Source organism: Molossus molossus, unplaced genomic scaffold (genome assembly GCF_014108415.1).
Source record: "Molossus molossus isolate mMolMol1 unplaced genomic scaffold, mMolMol1.p scaffold_m16_p_6, whole genome shotgun sequence".
NCBI classification, from domain to species: Eukaryota; Metazoa; Chordata; class Mammalia; order Chiroptera; family Molossidae; genus Molossus; species Molossus molossus.
The window spans coordinates 51,816,794-51,828,665 of NW_023425399.1; the positions used below are offsets into that span (position 1 = coordinate 51,816,794).

The 11,872-nt window shown below is 43.1% G+C and overlaps 1 protein-coding gene across 2 annotated transcripts in view; it reads right to left on the reverse strand.

Annotated features, from left to right (window-relative positions):
* Nucleotides 1-11,583, reverse strand: part of ABHD12 (abhydrolase domain containing 12, lysophospholipase) — a 100,177-nt gene extending 88,594 nt beyond the window's left edge. The window contains exon 1 of one of the 2 annotated variants that reach the window (XM_036244013.1): nucleotides 11,256-11,583. In XM_036244013.1, coding sequence (XP_036099906.1) covers nucleotides 11,256-11,446 — 191 coding nt within the window. In that variant the 5' untranslated portion in view covers nucleotides 11,447-11,583. Of the gene's footprint in view, nucleotides 1-10,875; nucleotides 10,897-11,255 lie in introns of those variants that run through there. The other variant, XM_036244016.1, reaches the window with a different exon arrangement.
* Between the last annotated feature and the right edge of the window lie 289 nt (nucleotides 11,584-11,872).

The following is an 11,872-nucleotide window of genomic DNA, read 5'->3' on the forward strand; positions in this document are numbered from 1 at the left end:
GCAAAGCAAAACTAATATCTAGTTTCTCCACTCGCGGAGTGCAGGGTTGATTTATAAGTTAGAGAAACATTTACCTGTGGACAAAAAGGGGCCACATACTAAAACTGACAAGTTCAGGGAAGGCCTGCATGGCAGCCTTGCAAACTCAGAGACCTAAAATAACTACAAAAGATGGTCTGAAATCAAAACTTTTTAAACTAAAAGCAGTTTATGGTGGGTAGTCCTGTCCTAGGCAAAGGTCAACTTTCACCTAAATGGAGCCTACTGTCTTTTTCCATCTATAATCACATGTATTTGCAATGTCAGGGTAACTTCCCTTCTTCCAGATCCCCAATGCACCAGGGAGACTACAAATCCTCTCATTTTCATTATCATGCTAATTGTTGACTGTTAACTAACCTGTACCCACCTATGTAAAAGAAACATGTGTCTATCATTTTACTTTTTATCCAATCCCAGAGGTCCCCCCAAACCCTCCTTTTGCTTCCTCCTGCCTTTCTAATCTATCACCATTGGATTTCATGTAACCCACTTGCTTCTCTTCTCTTGACTGTAATATATAAAGTAAGGTGCAAAACTGGAGCATTATGGCTCAAACTCACAAAAATTCTTCACAGGTTTGAATGTTTCTTATCTTGACACATAGCCTAATTCAAGGGGAGGGGCGATATCTGTGTGGGGGGTTGGGCTACATGAAATGGGAAATAAGACCAGGGAAATAGCCCTAGGTATGGAGGAAAATCTGGACATAACTAATTATTTTCTAGGAACATATAAATTACCAAAAGGAATCTAGAAAGAGATAACAAATGTAAAAACTAATACTTATCAAAGTCCTTATAGTCTAAAAAATACCAGGTTTAGGTAGTTTTATAGGGAAATTCTACCAAAATTAAAAAAAAAAACAGACAGTTTCAAAAGTATTTAAACTGGCTAAAGAAGAGAAAGAGAGAGCTTTTAATAAAGCTACAGGAAATACTAAAATAACTGGTTAAATATGGCATTTAAAAAAATTACAGATTTCTGGTCAAAATGGCAGCATAGGTAAATGTGGTACTCACCTCCTCCCACAACCACATAAAAATTACAACTATAGAAAAACATTCAGACTTCCGGTCGAGATGGCGGCGTAGGTAAACGCAGTATCGCATCCTCCTGCAACCACACAAAGTTACAACTACAGAACAACCATCGTTCTGAACCCCCTGAAATCAAACTGAATCGAAGTCCTACAACTACGGAATTAAAGCAGAAGCCACATCCAGCCTGGTAGGAGGGGCGGAGACTTGAGGGGCCTGAGGGGCTTGAGGGGCTTGAGGGGCGGAGGTGCAATGGGCTGGTCCCACACCCACGTGTGGCGGATAAAAATCAGGACACCTCAACTGGGAAGGTCCTTCCTGAGGACTGAGGGGTCCCCGCCCCACACCAGGCGCCCTGCTCAGGGTTCCAGTTCCAGGAAGAGAAGTCCCCATAACTTCTGGCTGTAAAACCAGTGGGAACTGAGGCTCAGGGCAGCTGACGCGGCTGGAGCCCCAGGCAGCTCCTTAAAGGGCCCTCGCACGGGACTTATTGAACTCTCTCCCTCTAAGCTTGGAGGGGAGGCAGCTCGAGGGGCACCAGAGAAGCACAGGGAAGGACTGAACTGTTTGGCACTAGAGCGAAGGCTGGAGAGGGGGCTTTCTCCAGGACAAACGTGCTGTCAGAGGCCTTTGTTTCTTTGGTGAGCCCTTCCCTGGGGCGGCAGACACCCGCCATATCTGGGACTCCAGCAACCTGGCTCACACTGGTAGCCCCGCCCTGCTGACTCCCTGAGGCCCCGACCTGCCCCACCCAACTTTCAGGCCCACCCAAGCTGTAGCCACTTGCTTAAGCAAAGATTTGGCCTGTCTTGGATCCTGCTTCAGGTTTTTCCTAAATTCTTTCAAACAAGCAGCATCTGGTCTCAGCTAGCCCCATACCTCTCGATAAGTAATACACAGAAACAAACACAGGGAGGCAGCCAAAATGAGGAGACAAAGAAACAGGTCCCAAATGAAAGAACAGAACAGAACCCCAAGAAAAGAACTAAGCAAAATGGAGATAAGCAACCTAACAGATGCTGAGTTCAAAATACTGCTTATAAGGATGCTCAGTGAACTCAGTGAGGGCCTCAAGAGCATAAAAAAGGACCAGTCAGAAATGATCGATGCACAGTTAGAAACAAAGGAGGCTCTAACTGAAATAGAGAATAATTTACACAGCTTCAATAATAGAGTACGGAAATCCAAGAAGCAAACCATCGATTTGGAATATAAGGAAGCAAAAAACGCCCAATCAGAACAGCAAAAAGAAAAAAGAATCCAAAAAAATGAGGATAGTGTAAGGAGCCTCTGGGACAACCTCAAGCGTGCCAACATTCGCATCTTGGGGGTGCCGGAAGGAGAAGAGAGAGAACAAGAAATCGAAAACTTGTTTGAAACAATAATGGCCGAAAACTTTCCTAAATTGGTGAAGGAAACAGACATACAAGTCCAGGAAGCACAGAGAGTCCCAAATAAGATGAACCCCAAGAGGCCCACACCAAGACACACCATAATCAAAATGCAAAAGGTTCAAGACAAAGAGAGAATCTTAAAAGCAGCAAGAGAAAGGCAGATAGTTACCTACAAGGGAGTTCCCATAAGGCTGTCAGCTGATTTCTCAAAAGAAACTTTGCAGGCCAGAAGGGAGTGGCAAGAAATATTCAGAGTGATGAAAAGCAAGAACCTACAACCAAGATTACTCTATCCTGCAAAGCTGTCATTTAGAATCGATGGCCATATACTTTCTCAGACAAGAAAAAGTTAAAGGAGTTCATCTCCACCAAACCGTTATTATATGAAATGATGAAGGGTCTTTTTGAAGAAAAAGATAAAATATATGAACAAACAAAATGGCAATGAATACATATCTATCAACAATGGAATCTACAAACAAAATGAACAGGTAGACCAGAAACATTCTCATAGATACAGAGAACATTTTGTTGGTTGCCAGATGGGAGGGGGGTTGGGGGAATGGGTGAAAAAGGTGAAGGGATTAAGAAGTACAAATTAACTGAGAAACCTCAAAGGGAAAGGGTTGTGGGGTGGGAAGAAATAAACCAAAGAACTTATATGCATAACCAATGGACACAGACAATAGTGTGGGAAAAGGCGGGAGGGGGGCAGGAGTGAGGAGGAGGAGGTCAATGGGGGAAAAATGAAGAACATCTTGTAATACATTCTCCATTCAACAATAAAGATTTAAAAAGAAGAACATCATTCAGAATCACCTGAAATAAAGCTGATGAAAGTCCTACAACTATGAAATTAAAGAAGCCACATCAAGACTGTTAGGAGGTGTGGAGTTGAGAAAGGGCTGGTCCCATACCCATGTGTGGCAGATAAAAACCAGGAGGGATAACTCAGCTGTGAAGGTCCTCCCTGAGGAGCAAGGGGTCCCAATCCCATACCAGTTCCCCCAGCTCAGGGTTCCAGTGCCAGGAAGAGAAGTCCCCACAACTGGCTGTAAAAACCAGTGGGAACTGAGGCTGAGGGAGGGTGAGGTTATTGGGAGTCCCAGGCACCTCTTCTTAAAGGGCCCACACACAGACTTACACAAACTTGCTACTTCTGGGCTTCATCATGGAGAAGGCAGCTTGAAATGCACCAGAGATATATTATATATGGGGAAGAATTGAATTGTTTGCCATCAGTGCAAGAGCTGGAGAGGGAACTTTCTTGCAGACAGAGGTGCTAGTGGAGGCCATTATTCCTTTAGTGAGCCCTTCCCCTATGGGCCAGCAGGCAGGCACCATATCTGGGACTCCAGTACCTGGCTTACACTATTTGCCCTGCCCTGGTGATACCCTAAGGCTATGCCCGACCCAACTTTCCAGCCCACGCAAGCTGTTTCCAGTGGCTTTAAGACAGGAATGGCCTGTCTTGGCTCATGCTTAAGATTTTTCTAAAATCTCTCAAACAAGCAGCATCTGGCCTCAACGAGCCCCATACCTCTCTAGCTAAGTGGCCCCAGGACCAGCACTAGCAGCAGCCAGCCTTGGTTCACAGCTTGGCCTTTCCTGGGCACCTCTCAGCCTGGCACAAGCAGCAGCCATCTGCAGATCACTTTGTAGCTTATGCCTGGTGGCCCAGGATAGAAAAAAGCAGTGGCTGACCTTGGCCTGCACCTCCCAGGAGGAGCTAGTATACCCAGTGGACAGCTTCAGACCACGTCAAAGTACCACAACCCAACCACCTCCACAAGCAACACATGCAAGGTGTGGACTCAGGGGGTACTAGAGCCCTGTTTAACTAAGTCTTGCTCTGTGTGGTGAGCCCTAAACAGCTGATCCTCCAAGGTGATCAGAAGTCCATGGTTACAGCCAGTCCTTGCAGCTGATCAGCCTGAGTAAATCCTTTCCATTGATATGCCAACAACAATCAAGATTCAATTATAACAGAAGGGTAATATAGCCCACATAGGGGGTTGCACCTTGAATATGCAGCTGGGGTGATCAGAGAGGCTCTGCACCTAGACCCTACGGGACACCTACTACTACAATAGGTCACCCTACCAAGCCTAGGAGATGTAGCAGATCTACCTAATACATAGGAATAAACACAGGAAGGCAGCCAAAATGAGGAGACAAAGAAAAACGCACAAATGAAAGAACAGAACAGAACTCCAAAAAAATAACTAAACAGAATGGAAATAAGCAATCTAAGAGATGCACAGTTCAAAACACTGGTTATTAGGATGTTCCAGGAACTTAGTGAGGACCTCAAGATCATAAATAAGAACTAATAAAAAATGAAGGATGCACTAATTGAAATAAAGAATAATTTACAAGGAATAAATACTAGAGTAGGTGAAGCCGAGAATCAAACCATCGATTTGGAATATAAGAAAGCAAAAAATACACAATCAGAATAGCAAAAAGAAAAAAAAAAAATCCAAAGAAAGAGGACAGTGTAAAGAGCCTCTGGGACAACTTCAAGTGAACCAACATTTGCATCATGGAGATGCCGGAAGAAGAAAGAGCAAGAAATTGAAAACCTATTTGAAAAAATGACTTGGTGAAGGAAATAGACATACAAGTCCAGGAAGCACAGAGAGTCCCAAATAAGATGAACCCCAAGAGGCCCACACCAAGACACATCATCATCAAAATGCCAAAGATTAAATGCAAAGAGAGAATCTTTTTTTTTTTTATCCTCACCAGAGGACATTTTTTCCATTTTTTGTTCAGATAGAGCGGGAGGGAGAGAGAGGAAGAGAGAGAGAGAGAGAAACATCGATATGAAGGGACACATCGAGTGGCTGCCACCCACACGACCAACCAGGGCCGGGGACAAACTGCAACCGAGGTACGTGCCCTTAGCGGGAACCGAACCCGGGTCTCTCTGTACCGCAGGCCGACGCTCCAACTGCTGAGCCAAACCGGCCAGGGCAGGCAAAGAGAGAATCTTAAAAGCAGCAAGAGAAAAGCAGTTAGTCACTTGCAAGGGAGTTCCCATAAGACTGTCGGCTGATTTCTCAAAAGAAACTTTTCAGGCCAGAAAGGAGTGGCAAGAAATATTCAAAGTGTTGAAAAGCAAGGACCTACAACCAAGATGATTCTATCCTGCAAAACTATCATTTAGAATCGATGAACATATAAAGAGCTTCCCAGACAAAAAAAAAAAGCTAAAGGAGTTCATCACCAGTATTATATAAAATGTTGAAGGGTCTTCTTGAAGAAGATAAAAAATATGAACAAGCCCTGGCCAGTTTGGCTCAGCGGTTAGAGCGTCGGCCTGTGGTCCGGAGAGACCCGGGTTCGGTTCCCGCTAAGGGCGCGTACTTCGGTTGCAGTTTGTCCCCAGCCCTGGTTGGTCGTGCGGGTGGCAGCCACTCGATGTGTCCCTTCACATCGATGTTTCTTTCTCTCTCTTCCTTCCTCTCTCTCCCTCCCACGCTATCTGTACAAAAAATGGAAAAATATCCTCGGGTGAGGATAAAAAAATATGAACAATAAAATGGCAATAAATACATATCTATCAACAATTCAATCTACAAACCAAATGAAAAAGCAGAACAGAAACAAGGCTCATAGAGAATGTTCTTTTGGTTGCCAGATGGGAGAGAGCTTGGGGGAATGGGCAAAAAAGGTGAAGAGATAAACCAAAGAACTTATTTGCATGTATACATAACCAATGGAAAAAGATAACAGTGTGGGAAGGCAAGGAGAAGGGCAGGAGCAGTGATGAGGAGGTCAAGGTGGGTGGTGGGAAAGGAGGGACATCTGTAATACTTTCAACAATAAATTTTAAAAAAAGAAAATTATGGACTAGTCTCACAAATAATAGTGTGAACTGCCAATTAAAATAAATAGACTATAACTGACTATACAGTAAGAGTTATCACTGATTCAGTAACATAAAGTCTGTTACTATAACTGAAATAGAGAAAATCTGTATGATTATTTCTTAGATGCTAAAGCAGCATTTGATAATGTGAACAAAGAGGGGCCACATACTAAATCTGACAAGCTCATGGGAGGCTTGCATGATGGCCTTATAACTCAGAGACCTAAAATAACCACAAAGGTTGGTCTGAAATTAAAACTTTTTAACTAAAAGCAGTTTATGGTGCGTAGTCATGTACTAGACAGGTATCTTCCCTGACAAAGGTTAATATTTATCTTAACTAAGCCTGTCTATTGTTCTTTTGCTTTCAAGATAACACATCTTTGGAATGTCAAAGAAATTTTCCTTTTTCAGGACCTCTCAAAGCACAGGCACCACTCTTCAGCAACCTACAAGTCTCCTCGTTATTGAGCTAATTGTTGAATTGTTGACTGTTATCTGTTCTATACCCACCTATGTAAAAGAAGTATGTGTCTATCATTTTAATTTTTATCCAATCCCAGAGGCTTCTTCACTTTCCTTTCTCCAGCCTCTCTAATCTATTACCAATGGATTTCATGTAACCCACGTGTCTTCTCTCTTTTGATTGTAATAAGGTGCAAAACTGCCATTCTGTAGAGCATTATCTCAATCCTTTGAGATTTTGATTCCTGGCACTTGTGGACAGTGTTGGCTCAAATATGTCCACAGTAATTCTTCACAAGTTTGAATGTTTCTTAAATTGACAATGAAATTCAACAACTACTTTTCATTAAAAACAAAACAGCAGCAACACACCCTTTAGTAAAATAACTAGTGTGGCAAAAACACTAAAAGTATTCTCATTAAAGCCAGGAACAAGACAAGGATACCCAGTATCATGCCTATTATTTAAGCTTGTTGTAGAAATGCAATGCAATAAAAGAAAGAAAAAACGAAAGACAACAGATACATAAATTAGAAATTCTTATTATTTGCAGCCAACAAGATAATATACCTGGAAAATCCAAGAGCACCAACTGCATAAACTACTAAAAATTAAGATTATGTAAACTGCTAATTATAAAATTAAATAACTAATAAGAATATGTAGTATAAGAAAGGATCCTATTTTAAATCACAACAACAACAAAAATAAAACAACTAAGAATAAAGTTAAGAAATGTGCCTGGCCCCCGTAACTCAGTGGATTAAGCATCATTCCAGGGACTGAGATTCCCAGTCAGGGCACATGCCCAGTTTTTAGGCCCCATCCCAAGCAGGGGGTGCACAGGAGGCAGCCCATCAATGTTTCCCTCTTATATTGATGTTTCTCTCTCACACTGATATTTCTATTTCTCTCTCCCTTCTTCTCTTTCTCTAAAAAAATAATCAATAAAAACATATTAAAATAAATAAATAGAAAATTTTTTTAAGAAAGAAATGTACTAGATTTTAAAGCAAACAAACTTTAAAAAGACATTTCTGAGACAACTGGGAAGATGTATCTAGACTAAATATTAGATGTTAAATTAATTACAGATAATAAATTGTTAATTTTGATAAATGATAATAGCAATGGGGTTATTTATATTTCAAAAAGCCTTATTTGTTCAAGACATAGTATAAAATACTTATAGATGAAACCATTTATTTTAAAATAGCCTAGTCTTGCCCAGCTGGTATGGCTCAGTGGTTGAACGTTGACCCATGCACCAAGAAGTCACCGGTTCAATTCCCAGTCAGGGCACATGCCCAGTGGGCCAAATCCCCACTGGGTGGTATGCAGGAGGCAGCCAATCGATGTTCTCTCTCATCGATGTTTCTATCTCTCTTTCCCTCTTCCTTCCTCTCTCTCCAAAATCAATAAAAAATAAATTAAAAAAAAAAAAAAATGGGGGGAGAAGGGATAGATAACTCAAAATAGACAAATATGGAAAATTATTGAAACAAAGTGGTGGATACATGGAAGTTCATTATATCATCTTCTCTACTTTTATATATTTGAACATGTACACAATAGAGTTAAAAAAAATGTGCAGAAGGACCCCAGACAAAGAATGGTCTTGAAAGATATAAATAATCCCAAAGGTATATAGTTTATAAAAGCACACAAAAATTGCTACCTTAAAATGAAGAAATGCAAATTAAAGCTACAAATCACATGTCATTCTCATTAATCAAGTAGAAAAGATAAAAATATTCGTACTATTCAAAACTCAGGGAGGCAGCTGACACTGCTGAGGGAGTTAAAAATCACCACATCTTTGGACGGCACTGTGGCATTCAAAGTTAACACACACCTTGGCTCAGCAATTCCACTTCTATGAATTTATCTTAGATAATCATTCATTCAACAAGTATTTTCTGCCCTGGCCGATTTGGCTCAGCTGTTAGAGTGTCAGCCTGCAGACCAAACAGCCCTGGGTTTGATTCTGGCCAAGGGCACATACCTTGGTTGGGGTTTCTCCTTGGCCCGGTTGGGGCTGTGCAGGTGGCAACCAGTCGATGTGTCTCTTTCACATCGATGTTTTTTTTCCCTCTCTCTCTCCCATTCTGTCTGAAGATAAATGTAAAAATATCCTCATGTGAGGATTAAAAATAATAATTAATAAAATAAACAACAAGTATTTTCTCCCACCTACTATGTGCCAGGCATTGGAGATTAGAGATGGAGAAAATGATGTCCTTGCTTTCATTCTTGTGGGGACGGACACAACCACAAAGCAAGTCAAGTATACAGGCCAATTACAAGGTCAGGTAAGGGATAAATGCAATGAAGAAAAAATAGAATAAGGGGGCCAAGAGGTGGCATAAAGCTACTTTGCATGTGCTGATCTGGGAAGGCCTCTGGGAGGAGGTAACAGTTGAGCAGACACAGATTCAGGAGGAAAAAAAGCAGGAGAATGTCCAGGAGAGTTACAGGCAATAGGGAAGGAAGCCATGGTATAACACACAAATTTGGCCTTTCTGCCCTCTGCTTTTCTTTTTATTCTCCAGCAGCTTTTTATTTATCCAAAGGACATGAGCACCACTTACATGTTTCTCGTCGTCCCCCATAGAAATCCTTTTAATACAGTATATTTTTCAAGGAAGGCATCAAGCCAGCAGTTTCTCCAAACATTACTGTGCATCACTATTTGATTTCTTTAAAGAATTTCCCAACCTATCTAAGTAATGCCACGCCTGTTAATAAAAGTGTACTAAAGTTAATCATAAGTTTTTAACGCAGATAAACCTTCCCACAGAACAGAGAACATATTAGTTTCACAAAAGATATTAACTGTTGCTAGATAATTTTATACAATACAAAAATATTGTCGGTCCCTGCCCTTCCGGGAGGATTGTGAGAAGCACTTACTTAGATGAGTCTATAGTTTAATTCCATGATCTTTTAAAAATTGAAGTTGACTAAGACATTTTATTAATAGTTTCTGTGCAATTTGTTAGAATAGAAATTTACTAAAGTGATAATAAACCTGGGCTTAGAGGCAACATATCTAGATTTTACAGTGCACTGGTTTTCCATTAATTTCTGATTTAACAAGACACTTTCTGGGAGAAAAAAATTGAACTGTTTTTTACCATATATGTATTGAATGTGAACATTCCAGTGGTTTTATGAAATGTCACGTGTAATTTCACACACATAAACTATACTGAATATTGTTATTTGTTAGGAAATCTTAATTAGTAAATTGTCATTCTTTTAAAAAAAATTGAAGTTGAATTTTGAAGGAGCTATTTGGATAAATGTTTTTATTCATCCAACTATTCATATTTTAAATGCAATGATCTTTTTTTAGGCCTTGATATTTTTAGAGGCTATTTGAATAAATATTTTACACTGAATCGGCCTGTGTCAATTAAGTACATTCCAGATCACCCTTAAGGAAATAAACGACTCTGATACAGCACCTGAGGACATACTAACTTATTTCAACACCGTGAAACATCAGGACTTCAAAATTGCCATGAGTAATATGTTCTAATAGCCAGATAATTAAGAAACCTACTTATGAAAGAGAAATTTGGCCATGTAAAAGAAATATGCTATCTCAATTTTGAAATCAGTTTTCATAAACACATTCATCTATTCAAAGGGAAAACACAACCAAATGATATCCCGACATTAGGGAGATTCCCAAGGAGATAACTCAAGTGGACAAATTTCAAGCACCAGGAGCCAACTGCACAGTGAACGACAGATTTCCGTCCAACAGTCTAGAACGCGGTGCATCCTTCCTTTCCCTTGGACACAGCAGCCCATTTAACTTTTCCCTAACGGTCTAACAGTTCTGAGCAGAGAATGCCACTTCTGACAACTAGTTACCCCAGAATTCCCTAAGTGAGAAACGGGGTACCCATCAGCTTCCGTACATGCTAACTTAGTGAGAGGGCCGTTGGGTTAAGTCCAAGACAGCGAAGGAGGTTATCCGCGTTAACCCATAACTCTCAGGATCTGGCGCCCGTCCTTCCGCGTCCCACCTCCCCAGGGAACCCCTACCCCATTCTCCTAGTCTCCCACGAGGAGTCGCGATTTCCTGCCGCTCCATCACCCTGGGAGACGCTCTTCCAGCTCCTTGCTGAAGGAGTCCCTAGTGGCTCACTTGGTAAAGGATAGGGTGCGGGTCTGGACCTGGAGTGCTGGTGGGTGTGGGCCAGAAGACATCGAGGGAGTGAAGAGATAAGCAGGGGCGCTCCTGCAGGTGGGGACCTTCAGAAGGGATGCGGAGGTTCTGGGACAGAAGGGAGGGCATCGGGAGGTCGGAGGAGGGCTCCGGAAGGATGGAGGGCAGGTTTGGGGCGCTCGCGCAGGCAGGTAACTAACTTATGGAGGGGGTGGCAGATTTGGGGGTCCCGCCCCTGCACCACGCCTCGCCTCACCTGCCTAGCGCTCGCTTCATGCCCGCGTCGGCGGCGCAGCGCGGCTCAGCCGGCCCCTTGCCAGCCAAGTGCAAGTTGCGTTTCAGGCGGCTGTCAGGGTCCAGCACCGCTGCGGTCGAGCCAGAGGAAGAAGAGCCCAAAGCGACGCAGCGATCATGCTCCAAAGCGACGGGCTCCGTCCGCTTCCTCATCCCGCGGCCGACGCGGCCGGACACCGACAGCACCCGCTGGCCTAGTCCTCGCTGTCCTCGCCTCAGTCGCTGCGGCTCCGAGGAGACGCCGCCGCCAGGAGCCCGCCGCCCCTCTCATTCCAGTCCCAGGCCGCGGCAGCCGGCTACAGACCCTGCAGACCAATCAGCGCCCAGCTCTCGCGGGCCCCGCCCCACCCCACCCCACACCACCCCACCCCGCCTCGCCTCCTGCCTGGCTCTGCGAGAAGCGCACCCAGAATCCCCAGCGCTGACCGGAAGCCATCTTGGAGAAGGGCAAAGGTAACCGCATAGTGCATCATGGTCGGGGCGGGGCTGAGGGGCTTACTCGTCCGGCTGGTGTCTGGGCTGGTACCTTGAATCGGGGCCTCCTACTCCTGAGTATTTCACGTAGTCCCGCAGATGAGT